At 59.3% G+C, this 16,789-nt stretch overlaps 2 protein-coding genes across 6 annotated transcripts in view; one reads left to right on the top strand and one right to left on the bottom strand.

Annotated features, from left to right (window-relative positions):
* The window catches only part of BRF1 (BRF1 RNA polymerase III transcription initiation factor subunit), a 57,164-nt gene that overhangs the window by 19,506 nt on the left and 20,869 nt on the right, over positions 1–16,789 (bottom strand). For 2 of the 5 annotated variants that reach the window (XM_066344682.1, XM_066344681.1), the window contains exons 3-5: positions 15,993–16,166; positions 7,877–7,908; positions 4,681–4,753 (exon numbers count right to left, since the gene is read on the bottom strand). In XM_066344682.1, the coding sequence (XP_066200779.1) occupies positions 4,681–4,753; positions 7,877–7,908; positions 15,993–16,166 (279 nt within the window). Of the gene's footprint in view, positions 1–938; positions 1,058–1,760; positions 1,832–4,680; positions 4,754–7,876; positions 7,909–15,992; positions 16,167–16,789 lie in introns of those variants that run through there. The other 3 variants (XM_066344685.1, XM_066344684.1, XM_066344683.1) reach the window with 3 other exon arrangements.
* On the top strand, positions 1,208–4,654 carry BTBD6 (BTB domain containing 6). The gene is made up of 4 exons (XM_066344686.1): positions 1,208–1,637; positions 1,763–1,853; positions 1,993–2,111; positions 2,253–4,654. Exons 1-4 carry the CDS (start codon positions 1,273–1,275, stop codon positions 3,283–3,285), a joined length of 1,608 nt encoding a protein of 535 aa, XP_066200783.1. The 5' UTR covers positions 1,208–1,272; the 3' UTR covers positions 3,286–4,654.

The following is a 16,789-nucleotide window of genomic DNA, read 5'->3' as shown; positions in this document are numbered from 1 at the left end:
TACCCGACAAACAAGCCAGGCCTCTCCAAAATCTGTGAGGTGGTTCTGAAAAGTGACCACGTGGTAGAGAACAAAGAAGCCCTCATCTGTCTGGAGAACACAACCCTCCCAGAACATGCCCTTGACCTCAGTGCAAGAATACTAAATACCACCCAGAAAAGGATAAACGCAGTCCCCTTGTCTCCAAGCAACCTTCTAGATAATTTCGTACACTTAAATGATTCGTTAAGAAGGAACTAATTATTAAATTAAAAGCTAACAAGACAGTATTTAAAGTAGACAAAAAGGAGTAATAAACAAAAGTAATGAATTTACTACCTCCAGGAAAAAAAGCTTTAAAAGACAAAACCAAACAGCAGTGTGGTACTGATATAATAACAGCCACAGACGAGTGGAACAGAAGAGAGCCCAGGAGGAGCCCACACTTGCGGTCAGTGAGCTCTCAAGGGTGCTGGGAAGCCAGGAAAGGGCCGTCTCCTCTTCCACAAACAGGAAATCTAGACATCCACATGCAAGAGACTGAAGATGGACCCTCATCCACATCACATACAAAACCAACTCAAAACGGATTAAAGAGCAAACTGTACGACGTGGAACCATAAAATCCTAGAAGAAAGGTTGGAGGGAAGCTTCAGGACGTTGCAATTGGCAATGATGTCTTGGATACGACAGCAAAAGGACAGGCAACAAAAGCAAAAACTGACAAATCTGACTACATCAGCTTAAAAACTTCCGTGCCTCAAAGTGAAAAGGCACCCAGAAAACAGAGAGAGTATTTTCAAATCACGTCTGATAAGGAATCAACACCCAGATTTGCAGATAACTCCAGTGACTCCGTAACAATAAAAACCCGAAAATGAGCCGAGGGCACGAAGCGTCATTTCCCCAAGAACACACGGGGATGACCAACAGGCATTATCGCCAGGTGCTGGACTCACTGGCCATCAAGGAAATGCGGGTTGCGGTGAGAAGAGGGCGGCCCTACACAAACACGACGTAGGCCGGCTGATCCGCAGTGTCCACTGCCCACCGTAGGGCTGCGGGACACCGTGCGAGCCGGGCGGACCCCAACTCCGCGCCAGCGCGCTCCTGCTAGCCCCAGGGGCGGGGCCAGCCCCGGGGGCGGAGCCCCGGCGCGCACGTCATCCGCGCGGAGCGAGACGGGGGCGGGCCCGGGCACCGTGACGCAGCGTGACGCGCGGGCGGGACAGCGCCCCCTGCGGCAGGGCAGCGGCGGCGGCGGGGCGAGGGAGCAGCGCCCGCTGCGGCCCCATGCTGCTGCCCCTGACCTGTTTGCACGGCCGGGTGGCACAGTGTCTAACCGCACTTCTCGTGCTCGCAGAGCCGCCCCCGAAGCCCCGGCGCGGCGCAAGGGCGCACGGCGCACCGCCCCCGCGCGCCAAGGCCACCCTGCCAGTGAAGATGGCCGCGGAGCTGTACGCGCCCGCCGGCGCCACGGCCGCCACCGCCACCGCCACGGACATCGCCAACAGCAACGCCGCGGCCGCGGGCAGGAAGGGCCCGCCCAGCGCTCCGCCGCCCGCCCCGCCGCCTCCCGCGCCCTCGCCGCCCGCGCCCGACAATAACAACTTGGAGAGCCCCAACTGGCAATCCTTCCACCCGACCCTGCGTGAGAGGTGAGCCTGGCCCGCGCCCCCGCCCCGTCCCGGGTCCTGAGCCAGTCCTCCCGCCCCCACCCCCTACTCGGGCCAGAGTCCTGCGCCAACCCGAGCCCCGACCCTTCTGTCTTTCCCCTTCACAGGAACGCGCTGATGTTCAACAACGAGCTCATGGCTGATGTCCACTTCATTGTGGGGGCCGCGGGTGGGGCCCAGAGAGTGCCTGCCCACAAGGTTGGTAGAGGCTTGGCCCTTGGAGCTCCCAAAGGCGACAGGCCATTTCCTGATTACGAACTGACTGTCCTCCACCCGGGTGTGGCCCCGCTGGGGGTGGGAGCGCCTGAGGCTCAGGGCAACTCTCTCTCATCCACAGTACGTGTTGGCTGTCGGTAGCTCGGTCTTCTATGCCATGTTTTATGGGGATCTCGCAGAAGTTAAGTCGGAAATCCACATCCCCGACGTGGAGCCTGCAGCTTTTCTTATCATGTTAAAGTAAGTAGGTTCCACTAGCTGCAAGGATGGGGGGTGTTCCTTACTGCTTGGTGCCCCAGACAGATGGGCTTGTCTCCCCAGCCCTGGGTGGGTGCCCAGCGTGCCCCATGCGGTCTCTGACGTGGTCCCTGCCCTGTCTAGGTACTTGTACAGTGATGAGATTGATCTGGAAGCAGACACAGTGCTGGCCACTCTCTACGCTGCCAAGAAATACATCGTCCCCGCATTAGCAAAAGCCTGCGTCCACTTTTTGGAGACGAGTCTGGAGGCCAAAAACGCCTGTGTCCTGCTGTCTCAGAGCCGGCTGTTTGAGGAGCCTGAGCTGACCCAGCGCTGCTGGGAGGTCATTGACGCGCAAGCTGAGATGGCCCTAAGGTCCGAGGGCTTCTGTGAAATTGACTGGCAGACGCTGGAGATCATCGTCACTCGGGAAGCCCTCAACACGAAGGAAGCGGTGGTCTTCGAGGCCGTACTGAACTGGGCCGAGGCAGAGTGCAAGCGGCAGGGACTGCCGGTCACCCCACGCAACAAGAGGCATGTTCTGGGGCCGGCCCTCTACCTGGTCCGAATTCCAACCATGACCCTGGAAGAGTTTGCCAATGGCGCTGCCCAGTCGGACATTCTGACCCTGGAGGAGACCCACAACATCTTCCTGTGGTACACGGCAGCCAACAAGCCCCTGCTCGACTTCCCGCTGACCAAGAGGCAGGGGCTGGCCCCGCAGAGGTGCCACCGCTTCCAGTCCTCGGCCTACCGCAGCAACCAGTGGCGCTACCGCGGACGCTGTGACAGCATCCAGTTCGCTGTGGACAGGAGGGTGTTTGTTGCAGGCCTGGGCCTGTACGGGTCCAGCTCTGGGAAAGCCGAGTACAGTGTGAAGATTGAACTCAAGCGGCTAGGGGTGGTCCTTGCCCAGAACCTGACTAGGTTTGTCTCCGACGGCTCCAGCAGCACCTTCTCAGTCTGGTTTGAACACCCCGTGCAGGTGGAGCAGGACACCTTCTACACGGCCAGTGCGGTCCTAGACGGCAGTGAGCTCAGCTACTTCGGGCAGGAGGGCATGACAGAGGTGCAGTGTGGGAAGGTGACGTTCCAGTTCCAGTGCTCCTCGGACAGCACCAATGGCACCGGGGTCCAGGGCGGGCAGATCCCAGAACTCATCTTCTACGCCTGAGGCCCCACAGGGTGCTGGATGTGCTCTGGGGGGGCGGGGAGGGCCGCAGCCTTTGCAGCAGCTGACAGCCTTCACAAACTTTGTAAATCTTTTATACACAGCTGGCTGCAGCAATAGGTATGGAACAGACAGATGTTTTCTACAAATCCCAAGCCTCAGTTTCCGAGTCCTTGGTGGGTGGGACTTGGCATCCCCTGCCCGTTGGGATGCATATCTCAGGTGGAGGGCAGGTTTGGGCAGCTGGCAGCCCCGACCCTGCCAGGTGTGCCCACTCCACCTGCGTTGTAGGTTTGGCCGTTCCTCTCACCCTCCTTGATCTTATTCTAAGTGGTTCTAAGCTTGACTTAAGATTTTTCTTTCAAATCTAAAACCTGGTAAAAATCATTTCAGAGTTTATGTCAGGTTTTAATAAAGTGAGAGCCACACATCAATAAGTGATTGCAGGACGCTCGACTTTTCACTGACCTAGCTCACTGGTCAGAAGCAAACTGTGGCCAGGGACACCTGTCCGCCCCAAGTCTGCCTTCTGCTGGCAAGGCCGGCCTCTACCATCTGGGCAGGCTTGCTCCCCAGGGCTGCAGCACAAAGCGCTGGAAAAGGCCAGGAGTCTAAATGCTTACTTAAGCCTCACTAGCTACTCAGGTGTACCCCAACTGTACGACGGACTCAGACTTGAGGGGGTGTAGTGGGGCTCTCCCAGAGCCCGGGCTCCAGCCCCTGGTCATGTCCCTGCCAGGCCGGGGCCGCCCTCACGGGTGCTGCCAGGGAAGCAGGCTGTCCTCCTGCACAGCACTCACTCCCTGGGCCACCACTCCATTTCTGGAACACCTCAGCACGACCCCCAGGGGAGCATGTCACACAGTAGGGGTGTGGGCTCTTAGGAGGAGAGGGCCCCTCTGCCCTGCACCCCCCTGGCCCACCCTGCTGGACCCTGTCTTCCTAGCCCCAGGGAGTCATCCTGTGGGCTGACCCAGGACTGCCCTCCCTGAATATGAGGAAGTGCACTCCGCAGGAGGATGGGCACAGGAAGGGGCGGCCTGCCCAGGCAGACGGACAGCGGTCCTCCTGGCACGGCTCCTGGCACAGCTCCAGCATAGGCCGGGCTGCTCCATCTGTGCTGCGGTCCGCCTTCCCTGAGGCCCCTGGCTGCTGGGTGCATTCCTCCAAAGGCGGACACAAGGTCCCACGTGCAGCAGCACCCGGTTCCCTTAGTCTACACCCTTGTCCACACTTGCAGGGGACTGACCTCAGCATTCTAGTTTAAATCAGAAATAAGGGCCACGCTGCTGGGCTGCTGGCAGCCTCACGGACATGTTTCTTACCTTGTCCTCACGCTCGCCACGCCCTCGCACCCGCACAGACCCTGCCCGGCACCGCGGGGCTCGCAGCCCGTACCTATCGCCGGCGCATTGATGCACAGCTCTCTCGCCAGGAGGAGGAACGTCTTCCCCAGCACGTACACGTTCACCTGTCGGAACAACCACACGGGGCGTTTGCACTCAGGAAATGGCTGGGTTTTTCTTTTTTATTTTATTGGTTCCTTTTAGAACAAGAGGAGGGAAGGAAGGGAGAAAGAAAAACATCAATCTGTTCCTGCATGTGCCCCAACTGGGGACCGAACCCACAACCTCTGCATCTTGGGACGACACTAACCAACCGAGCTATCCAGCCAGGGCACGTCTACTTTCCTACCCTCAGAATGCACATTTCATTGTTCAGTCTTTAAAGACCCCAATGTAAAAGCTCCTTGCCAGCCTCCCAGCCCCCCACAGGCCCAGCCCTTGGACCCGGGCCTCCCAGAAGGCGCCCATGGCTGGTCCAGCCTGGCCAATGGGCCTCTTGACATGGACCCTGTGGCCCAGTGCCTAAGAAGCCACCAAAAGAAACCAAGAAAAAGTCAGAATGTTGGCATGTGCCACATCATCAGGGCGCTAAGGAATAACAGGAGATGGAAGTCCGTGTAAGGCGCCCTCCACCCCTGCTGGCAGTCACTGGACTGGCTCCTCTCAGGTCCTGTGAAGGCCCCAGAAAGTCTGCCACGGGGCTGGTGGCTCACAGAGCTCATGGCCTGCCCACCTACATGCACTCATGAATGTGCGGTGTGTTAGTGTGTGTGGTGTGTGTGCACGTGGGCATCTTTTCAGGAGCCCCCCGGCCCTCTGCGGGGTTCCTGCCGGGCTCCTGGACCCTCCTGATCTGACCCTGCCCGCCTATGTCACACCTCCTGCCACCTCACCATCACGCCCCAGGCAGACGAAGACACCAGGCCACAGGTAAGGACGCTGAATGGATGTCCGGTGGAAAGTCAAATGTTAAAAAGAGGAAGCACATAAAACACAGGCAGTTATTGGCAAAGACGCTATCCTTCCTTGAATTTATCACAAACTGTGACACTGACGCTCATTTAAGGGTCACTCTGTGCTTGTAGCTTGCCCCCGTGACAAAGATGGGTCACCTCTGGGTGGGGCCAGCCAGCCCTCCCCACTCTCCCAATGACAGGTGGACTCTGCCCACACAGGGCTCCTGGCCCCCACCTCTGAGGGGTGGTACCAGCAACTGAGCACCCTGGTCAGCTGTGCCACAGCGAGTGAGGGGCCTCCCGCCAGCACCCAAGGGCATGAGGGTGCTGGGTCATCCCTCGGCTCCTGCTGGAGGGTGTTCGCTGAGAGCGCAGCCTGGGGAGTGGTGAACCTGGGGTGTGTGAACAAGACTAAAATGAGACTCTAAACCGGAGCGTCTCTGCCAATGTTAAGGCCTTTGCTCATTTCCGCTAAACAGCCCCTGGCAGTGCAAGGGCCTGGGGTGAGGCCTTGGCCTTGGCGTCCTGACAAGTGCAGAACACATGCCCTGTGATGCTGAGCCCAACAGCCTGGGGCTCCAAGGGGCCTTCCACTGAGGCTTTGGTCTAAACATATCATCCCTGTGTCCAGCCGGAACCTGCAGGGCAGCACAGTGACTCCCCTGGGTCCTGGGGCTGAGCCCGGGTGAGCGGGAACATCCACTCCGTCACCCTCTCCGTCGGGACAGCTGACTGGTTTCCTATCACCGAAGCTGTAAGGGGAGAAACCACCAGAATGCCACGCCCTGCCGGCAGGACCCAACCCTTCCTGTGCGCTGCCCTGCCGGCCTGGTGTCCTCCGGGCAGTCACTGGAGGCAGAGGGAGCCGCGTGCCCTGCCCCGGCCCGAGCGTGGCACGTGAAGTGCAGGATTCTCACAATTCCAGTGGGTTATTTTCAGCAGGACTTCTGAGAGATGCCACGCATGAGGACAGCTGCGAGGACAGAAATACACGGTGCTGGCAGCGTCTGGCACGGGGAACTACCTGTCGGTTGGCCCCAGGAGACACCAGCCCCCACCCCCACCGCACGGGGTGCCCAGATCTGGACAAAGCTCCCATCTGTGGGTGGGATTCCTGTGGACCCTGCAGGAACCCTTACACGGCCATCGTGTCTGTTTTCAGGGGCATGCCTTCTCTTCCCACATTCTCTGTGGAGTGATCCCCAGGGGCCCATTCACAAGGCACCGGACATACACACCACCTCTGTGGATGCACCCTGGCACGGCCCTGCCCCCAAGAGTGTCCCGTCCACACGTGTCCCTGGGTCTTTCTACCGTGTTCAGTCCTTTGGAGATGAGATTATACAGGAAAATGCTCTCCCGCTATCCAGAAGGTAAATTTCTTTAAGTAGACTGTAAATGTAGGTTTGTATATTGTTTGAAATGTATGGATGTATTTTTCTTTTAAAGAACTGCTTTGCTTTGGCTGGGTAGCTCAATTGGTTAGAGCATCGTCCTGATATACCAAGGTTGCAGGTTCAATCCCCAATCAGGGAACATACAAGAATCAATCAATGAATGCATAAATAAGTGGAACAACAAAGTGATGTGTCTCTCCTGCTCTCTCTCCCTTGCTCTCAAACCAATAAATAAAAAAAATTTTAAGTACTTTATACATCTTAATTAAAAAATACTTTTAGCCTGACCAGGTAACCAGGTAGTGGCGCAGTGGGTAGAGCATCAGCCTGGGACACAGAGGACCCAGGTTCAAAAAAGCCCTGAAGTTGCTGGCTTGAGAGTGGGCTCACCAGCTTGAGTGCGGGGTTGCCGGCTTGTGCATGGGATCATAGACAAGACCTCATGGTCACTGACTTCAGCCCAAGGTCACTGTGAGCAAGTGACCCCTTGCCCAGGACCCCTTGAGCAAGGGGTCACTGGCTCAGCTGTAGCCCCCCCAGTCAAGGCACATATGAGAAGCAATCAATGAATAACTAAGGTGCCGCAACTATGAGTTGATGCTTCTCATCTCTCTCACTTTTTGTCTTCCCCTTCTCTCTCTCTCGTTAAAAAACAAACAAGTAAATAAACATATACTTTAAAAAAATTTCCCCTGCCTAAGATGAAGTCCACCTGGGCTCTCCATCAGTTCTGAGGCTTGGCTGCAAGCCTGGGACAACATGGGACCCTGAGTCCAGTGCCCCCAACCAGAGTCCACACCCTCACATGTCCCTCGCCCACAGACCCTCCTGACCTGACAGGGCAGCACATGTCCCCAGCACAGCCCCCGAGGGAAAGGGACTCAGAGGACTCTACCTGGAGCAGGTCGCTGAGGTCGAGGAGCATGTCTGCAGGACAGGTCAAGGAAATCTCACCCAGGAAGCCCTTGGAGATCTAAGCTCAGCGCTAGCGAGCGGGGAGGGGGGGGGCGGGGCGGGAAGGAGAGGGAGGCAGCAGCAGGGGGCTTCGTGGAACCTCCCAGAGGCCCCTGTGAGCCACAACCAGGACGGGGGAGCAGGCCCTGCCCAGTCCGGTGTCCTCCTGCCCCATGGGGGGTTCTCCTGTCCCAGCTCAGGCCACCGCACCTGCGCAACAACATTCTGAGCACCCTGGAGGGTGGGGCTGCGCGTGGCCCCGCCCCCCCATGCACGGCCCGGCCGTGGGAACAGCCGCCCGCTGGTGCTCGAGGCGATACCTGGGGGGGCTCTGGCGTGGTCCTGTCCTTGCTCCTGGCAGATCATTAAACCTGAACCAGGACAAGCTCTGAGTGAATCAGAACCAGGCAACACAGAAACCCCAAACACAAGCTGCTGGGTCAGAATCTCGGCAGACGAAGCAAAAGTGAGCGTCACGCTGGGTCTGCTGTGGCTGCAAGAAGTAGCTCAGCCTGACTCGAGGCAAAGCGGATAAAGCATCACCTGGAATGCTGAGGTCGCTAGTTTGAAACCCTGGGCTTCTCTGGTCAAGGCGCATACAAGAAGCAACAAACACGAGTTAATACTTCTCACTCCTTCCCCACTGCCTTCTCTCTCTGCTCACTAAAATCAATAAGTAAAATCTTAAAAAAAAAAAGTAACTCAGAAAAAAAACCTATGGGGCCGGATCAGAGCCCAGAGCAGATGTCAGGAAGGAAACCCAATGCCGCGTCCCACACGAGGTCAGGCGCTGCACACAACCTGAGGGCAGCAGCCACACGACAGACCACGCCTCACGCAGACCCACAGGCCGTGACCATGTGGGGACAGGGAGAAGACAAAGGGGTGCAGGGAAGGCGTATGGGACAGATGAGCAGAAGTCAGTGACACAGGAGAGAGACAACGGGGAGGGAACAAAGCCAGACGGAGCTCTGGAAATGGCATAGCTCTGGGCCGGAGGGGGCACTAGGGGCGGAGGGGGCAGCACAGGGGATTGGAAGGGCCACGGAACTGCCCTGCATGTCCCACAGTGGTGAAACAGTGTCGTGCATTTGTCAAACCAAGAGGGGACGTCTTGACGTGTGGATGCAGGTCCGTAGTCATGACACAGAGCACACGAGTGCCAGGTGTTGACAGAGGCCGTGTGGACAGCAGAGACACGTGGAACTCTTCCATAAACCTAAGCTGATCTAGAAAATGTAGTCTATTTAAAATGAAATAAAATAAAGGCAAAAAGTGAGCACAAGTTTAGAACAGACACTTCATGAAGAGAAGCACGGAGCCAATAAGCAGTGAAACTAAACCTTCATCAGTTACCACAGCAACCCAGCAGCAGGACCATGGCCGCGGGAGCCAGGCCTAGCACACTCCATAGTTACTCTGGACAAAGGCCTCCGCGTTCCTTACAAAACTGACCACTGGCCTGGCCTGAGGTCTTGCGCGAGGATAGAGCATCAACCTGCAATGCTGAGGTCACCGGTTCAAAACCCTAAGCCTGCCCGGTCAAGGCACATACGACAAGCAGCCGATGAACAACTAAAGTGAAGGAACCATGAGTCAATACTTCTCGCTCCACTCCCCCTCCTCTCTCTGTAAAATCAATAAATAAAATACAAATTAAAAGAAAAAAACCTGAACCTACATGCGACCCTGGACTGCTGGGAGGACTCACTCCCCAGCAGGAAAGCGCACGCACTGCTCAACGGCCAACAGGGGCCAGCCAGGTGTCACAGAGGGCCCACGACCTGTCCCGCACACCACATGGATGACGGCAGGCGGTCCAGCGGTGAGAGAACCCCCAGATGAGAGCACCCCGCGCGGGCTCCCGTCATAGGAAGCTCCAGAACAAGCTTGCTGGGGAGCAGTGGGGTCTGGACTCAGAAGGGCAGTGACAGAGGAGCACTGGAACTGCCTCAGGGACAAAGCTGCCTGTCCCCGAGACAACCAGGTCACACAGATGGACACCTAGGTCAGCACTCATCCAGCCATACAGCGAAGACCTGGGCGTTTCCTTTTATGCCTAAAACAAAAAAGAAGCCCAAAGCACTGAAGTCGAGTGGGTTCCTGACCCCCTGCCGCAGGTCTGGGAGCTTGAGTCGGCACAGCGAGGCTGCACGGTGTGGACGCAGACGGGGGCACCTGTGCCTGGGGGTGTCAGAGAAAGCATGCGGGTGAGAAAGGAGGTTAAATTAATTCAGCCGAGTTCAAAGGATGGCGCCTGCTCAGTGCGCACTGGCTGTGAGGAAGCATCTCCACTGAGCGGGTCAGCCTGGGCACCGGCCTCCCTGAGCAGCATCACACGCCCGCGTGCCCCACCCGGTCTCTCCATGCCCTTGGGACACGACCCACACCGGTTCCCCACTAATGCGCATTTGGGGTCTTCTGTTGGCCTGTCTGGTGGGCCAGTGTCCTCCCAGCAGCCTCCTCCAACCTCGGCTCAGGGACCTGCGAGTCAGCAGGGACCAGGCCGGCCTGCTGCCACAGCCTGGGGCTCTGCCTCCCTCCAGGTCCTGCCACGTTCTGGTGGGCGGTGCTGAGCATGCTGCCGAGAAGACAGCCACACGCAGTGATGGTGGACAGGCCGCTGTCTCACTCAGAGCAGTCTGGCAGTCCACACAGACCAGGGCGGTTTTCAGAAAGGGACGCCATGCCCACCACTGTAGCCGTGGTGCCTGGGTTCAGCTCTGAGAGGCCAGCCACCCCACAATCACAGATAGGACCCTCCTTTAAACTCAGACCCACTTCGCTGAGTGGAAGTTAAGGGAGACTTCAATAAGGCAGAACTGAGATAAAAAGAAGACAAACTCTCCACCCAGACCGCAGCCTGCTCCTTCAAGCCGCCCAGAGAGACAAGCGCTGTCCAGCAGGTCTGACCGGCACACGTGTGCACGGCCTCTACAGGGGCACGCCGGGGCTGGCAGGGCAGCGAGGTGGCAGCCGACACCGCCATCCCCAGCCCGGAAGGGACCAGACAAGGCGAGTCCCCAGAATGCAGCGCGGGCAGCTCCGAGAACCCCGGCCGAGAACCATCTGCCCAGCACCGCCCTCCCTCCGGCCTTCCGACAGTGGACACCGTTCAGCACAGTAATCCACAGGCCCCACAGCCACGCCCCAGCCCTGCCAGCATAAAGGCCACCACAAACACCCCCACCCACCCCGCTGGCCAGAGAATAAGTACCCACTGGGCTCCCGGGCCCACTCCCCGTGCTCCCCGTGCCCCGCTGGGCTCCCAGGCCTGCTCCCCGTGCCCCGCTGGGCTCCCGGGCCTGCTCCCCGTGCTCCCCGTGCCCCGCTGGGCTCCCGGGCCTGCTCCCCGTGCTCCCCGTGCCCCGCTGGGCTCCCGGGCCTGCTCCCCGTGCCCTGGGCCTGCTCCCCGTGCTCCCCGTGCCCCGCTGGGCTCCCGGGCCTGCTCCCCGTGCTCCCCGTGCCCCAGGCACAGCCGCTGCAAACACCTGCCCCGTGCCCCGCACAGCAGGGCCTGCCCAGCACACACCTGGTGAAAGCAGCCTCAGAGGCTCGGGATGCCCTCCTCCTCAGCTGCCGGAAATGACCCGGTGGGCCAAGGGTGTGGAGGAGCTGGGGTACCACCCACCGGGCTGCCTTCCCGCTCCTGAGCGTGGGCGGCCCAGCAGCACCAAGGCCGGACCCCCCTCGGAGTCTGTCGGGTCACTGTCCTCTCAGCACGGAGGCCAGCACAAGGCTGGGACCAGCGGACAGTGCAGCTCCCACCCTGTTCCCACACAGGCCACGTGAGAGCACAGGCGTGCGGGACAGCAAGACCAGACCCTGTCCGTGCGACGTCTGTAACAGCAGCCAGAGGCTCAGCAGGGCGGACAACGCACAAGTGCCACCTTCCAGCTGTAGATGACTCCAGCACGGCGGGGGACAGGGCCTCGCCTCCAGGGGAACCCAAGCTACTGACACAGACTGTGTGACTCAAGTACTCAAAGGAAACGATGTGAAAGTCCCGACTTCTCTGAGAGGAGGCGAGAGGATGGGATGGAGAGCAAGCGGGTGGACCTGGGACTCGGCCCCCACACGCCACCAGCCGTCCACTGAAAGCCTGAGGTTCTCAAGAAAAACAGTCTAAACTGGACTAGAGTCAGACAGGAAGATGCAGTCACACACTGCTTACAGGAGACGCATCTGAATGTATCAAGGAGACTGAACTTGAAAAGATGGAGAAAGGCCCTGGCCGGTTGGCTCAGTGGTAGAGCGTCGGCCTGGCGTGCAGGAGTCCCGGGTTCGATTCCCGGCCAGGGCACACAGGAGAAGCGCCCATCTGCTTCTCCACCCCTCCCCCTCTCCTTCCTCTCTGTCTCTCTTCCCCTCCCGCAGCCAAGGCTTCATTGGAGCAAAGATGGCCCGGGCACTGAGGATGGCTCCATGGCCTCTGCCTCAGGCGCTAGAATGGCTCTGGTTGCAACAGAGCGACACCCCAGATGGGCAGAGCATCGCCCCCTGGTGGGCATGCCGGGTAGATCCTGGTCAGGCGCATGCGAGAATCTGTCTGCCTCCCCATTTCCAACTTCAGAAAAAAAAAAAAATGGAGAAAGACTGACCACGAGAGCACAGAGCAAAAGTAGGTGCAGTGTCACTAACACCCAACGTGGGTGGATTTAGAACACAGTCAGTGACAAAGGCACTTCATGACATCAGAGGAGTTGCTTCCATCAGGACGACCCGCAATCCCGAGCTTGTGTCCTGATGACACTGCTTCCGGATGTAACGGAAAACTGGGAGACCCGGAAGAGCGGCCGGCAGCACGAGCAGTGGGTCTCAGCTTCCTCTAAGAGCAGAGCTGGAAACCACGATGGGGACGTGACCGTCACTGCAACCCAGCCGGGCGAGGCCTGCAGAGCATGCCCCACCGCTGCACGCGCGCTCTTCTGGAGGCTCGCAGCGCCAGAGCCGACCGCTGCTGAGCTGCGAACGGACGGCCTCTCAGCTCACAGGGAACGGGGTCACTGAGGGCCTCTCCTCAGGCAACACAGGTCATACTAAAGGTGGTCGCACAAAATGAGCGATTACTTCGACAAGAGTCCAAGATCTAAGATATAAACATGGAAATCAGAAAACAAGACACATCAAAACTGGGTGATGCTGAACCAAACCCACCTGCAGAGAAATACCCAGCTTATGTCAAAAAACCAGTAAAATCATGTGTCTCAAGGAGCTGGGAAAATAGTCAATTAAACCTAGAGAAAATAGAAGGAAAGAAATAATAAAATCAATGAAATAAGCCCTAGCCAGATAGCTCAGGTGGTTAGAGCATCATCCGGAAGCACAGAGGTTGCTGGTTCAAACCCCAGTTGGGGCACACAGATGTTCCTGTCTCTCTCTCTCTCTAAAATTAATAAATTCGGTATTTTTAAAAATCGATGAAATAGAAGAAATGCACAGTACAGGTAAACAACAATGCGGAAGTTGGTTCTCTAAGAAGACTGATGAGGTGCTGGGGAAGAGGTGGGGTGAGGGACCTTCTACACAGCTAGAGGACGCCACCGCTGGGGAGGGGTGTGGCTGTGGGGGGCGCAGGGAGGCTCTGAGAGGCCCCACGCTGCCCCAGTGAGGTACACGTGGAGTTCCCAGGGACGGGCTCCACAATGTCCTTACACACGTGTCCACGAGGCAGACACAGAGACAGCAGCGGCAGGTGGTGGCTTAGCGGGGCCATCAGGTGAAGACAGTGCCACCACACTGACTGCGTCAGCGGCACCACTGAGTCGCATGCTGAAGGGGTGGACTGTGGAATGTACCTCAATAAAGCTGTTACCAAGAAGGGGGTGGTGAGCCCGAGAAAACAGGCCCAGCTGCGGACACAGACAGGAGCACAGAGGGACGTCACCACAGTTGAAGACAACAGGACCCAGGGCACGTGCAGAGCTGCACCACAGCAAGCTGGTGAAGCACCTCGCCAGCGCTGGAGCAGGACACCTGTGGCCGACTGAGCCCGCCCAGATAGCCACAGCCCGGGACGGCGCGTTGCCTTTCCCCACACGTGGGGGAGGAGCAGTCCACTCGCCCTGACGCCCAGAGCACCACACCTCTCTGTGACAAACAGCCTCGCTCACCACCAACAGAGGGGCACGTGGTGGCAGTGGGCACAGGACCTCAGACTCTGGAAGCCTGCCCAGACCTGTGCCCACAAATGCTGCCAATAAGCCCCATGTCTGACGCCTGAGAGACAGCGGGTCCAGAGGCAGCAGCAGGCTGGATGCAGCCGCAGACCTGTCCCTCCAGCCCAGGGCTCCCCCAGGCGGTGACAAGCACAAGTGACAGAAGCCTCCGTACACGCTTCCTGGCTTCACTTGGACCCACAGGCTGCCCACACAGGCCTGCTGGCAGCTTGGATGCGGCCCAATAAAGGTCAGACCTGAACACCAGCCATGGGAAAAGCACACTGAGCCCTGGTGTGCTGCAGCCATCGGGACACCCCCTGCAGCCTCTGCAGGCACAGCCACAGCAGGCCGGGACAGGGGGCTAGGGAGCAGGTCCTCCCACCAGACCCTCTGGGAGATGGGAGGGAAAGACCCTGCGGGGAACCCTGGGGGTGTGCCTGCCGGCAGTCAGAGCAAGGAGAGAGCAGAGAGGTCCTTCCTCTCAACCAGACAGCCTCCTGGGGCGGGTCTGACATGTGGGAGTGCTGAGGCCGCCCAAGCTCAGAAGCAAAAACCAGCCTGGGCACACAGGGTCACCTCAGGTAGCTGAGGAGGAGGGCGTCTCGAGCCTGTGAAGCAAGTGCACTCTGGCCATTTGAAGTGTCTATGGAAGGGATGAGATGGTGCCAGAATGGGGACTGCAGAGCCAAGCTGGAGGGACAGGGAGGACCCCACGGCAGAAGTGAGAGGGGTGTCCAGAACACGTCTGGGGCCCCCTGTTCACCATGCCACCCCCGAGCAGCCATCCTGAGGCTGCCCAGCCAAGGCCACGGAGGGGCTCCCGCACCCTGCTGCCAGGTATCGAGCAATGTCCAAGGTCAAAGTTACAGTCCAATGCTTCTTCACCTATTGACAGAGCTGAGTAACCAGTCCCATAATCAAATTTTGGCCCATTTTTACCACCTCAAAGAGAAACCCTGGCCCGGGCTGTCAGCCTCCCCTGGGAGACAGCCCATCTGTACCCCCACACATGGCCTCTGTGTCCAGCTGTCCGGGGTCCAAGCTGGACAGGCAGGAGAGAGGGAAGACAGGACTGTGAGGCTGGGCAGGGGAGGCACCGAGGGAGAAACCAGTGCCTCAGAGAGCCTGAGCCAGGAGGTGCCCGGGCCACCGCGGTCACCGGGCCACAAACCCTCTGAGCCTGCAAACAAGAGCCCGTCACAAACAGAGGACAAGACCCAGGGCCTCGAGCTGCTCTGCAGGAATGCAGAGGCAGGAAGACCATGCCACTGCCACGCAGGTGCTGGGTAGACGCAGCTGCACCCTGGACGGCCCTGTGGACACAGGCAGAAGGGAGACTGCCCTCTGACGTGCAGCACGGAGCCGTCAGAGGCCGTGGGGCCAGGAGCAGGGCCACGCAGGACGGGCAGCAGGGCAAAGAGCACGGGAAGCAGGAGGCAGGCGGCCCCGGGGAGCCTGGAGCCTGGCACCTCCTCAGGCAGAGAAGCAGACAGACCCGGGCCCGCAGCCGTCTGCAGGGCCGTGCCCGTGAGGCGCCCCGCACAGGAAGAGCGCAGACAGTCCTCCTGAAGAGGCGGAGCTGGCGTGGCTGCGAGGCCACCTGTCCTGCCCTGCGGACACTGGCCTGGCTACGACCAGCCAACCACCGGAAGAGGCTGAGTGGTGGCAGAGCACCCGCTGTGTTTTTCCTGGGGGGCCGAGGGGGCGGGCGCCCAGCTGCCCAGCTCCTTGACGGCTGGGCCAGCCAGGAAGCCCAGCAGTCGTCGAGTCAGCTACGTCTACAAACAAGGGGCTTCAACTAAACAGAAGTCACTGAAACTGCGGCACCCCAACTCCGAAGAGGAGGCCAACCAAGAGCCAAGCCGGGGTCCACACGGCCTGCGAACCAAAGGATACGTGGCGTGCCCTCCGTGCGGCACACGAGGTAGAGGCAGGCGGCGATCACGTGGGCCATCTTCCGGCCGCGGGTCAGGTGCTTGCTGACGGCCATCTTGAAGAAGTTGAAGGCCGTGTCCAAGCAGTGCTGGTTCAGCTGCAGCTGGCTCCCCAGGTGGTGGATCTGCCGCCGCCCTAGGACACGAGGGACAGTTATGAGCCGAGCCGCCACCCGCCTAAGCACGTGGCTCGCCTTCCCCTCTGCAGCCGTGGTTCGCTGTGCGCTCCATGCACTGTGAGCTCGAGTGCATGCCCGTCTCCACAGAGCACTCTAACACCCTGAGTGCGGGTGCCGGGTGTGAAACCCCTGCGGCTTCCCCCTGCCGCCAGGTGCCCTCTCCACGTGTAAACAGCGTCAGATCCAGGCCTGGGTGGGCGTGGGCAGCAGGGTGGACATGCCTCTCTCACATGCCTGAGCTCGGGGCGTCTGGGAACCTCCCACAGGTCCCACATGACACAAGCCCTGCAGGGGCCTGCAGGGACAGACCCTGCTCCGTGGCTCAGAGCCCTGGCCTCCGTGTGCCGTCCAGCCAGGGAACTAGCAGCCCCAGGCCACTTCAGGGGAGGGACGATCTGCACACACCCCACTTCTGAGCAAGCCCACCCCGTAAGCTGAGGGCAAAAGACAGTGACGAGAGGGCAGTGCTGCCCTGTCCGGCCAGGGCCCCACACTCAGCCGGAACAGAGAGGCCCAGGGCCCCACACTCAGCCGGAACAGAGGCCCAGGGCCCCACACTCAGCCGGAACAGAGAGGCCCA

This window comes from Saccopteryx leptura, chromosome 6 (genome assembly GCF_036850995.1).
Source record: "Saccopteryx leptura isolate mSacLep1 chromosome 6, mSacLep1_pri_phased_curated, whole genome shotgun sequence".
NCBI lineage: Eukaryota > Metazoa > Chordata > Mammalia > Chiroptera > Emballonuridae > Saccopteryx > Saccopteryx leptura.
The sequence above is the reverse complement of the archived record's forward strand: the minus strand, read 5'-3'. Positions and strand labels throughout refer to the sequence as shown.

What these genes read in the sequence shown, in the direction of transcription:
- BTBD6 (XM_066344686.1), top strand. Translation starts at nt 1,273, where the DNA reads ATGCTGCTGCCCCTGACCTGTTTGCACGGCCGGGTGGCACAGTGTCTA. An exon ending in CACCCGACCCTGCGTGAGAG is followed by an intron (nt 1,638 to 1,762) that starts GTGAGCCTGGCC and finishes TCCCCTTCACAG; the next exon opens with GAACGCGCTGATGTTCAACA. An exon ending in AGAGAGTGCCTGCCCACAAG is followed by an intron (nt 1,854 to 1,992) that starts GTTGGTAGAGGC and finishes TCTCATCCACAG; the next exon opens with TACGTGTTGGCTGTCGGTAG.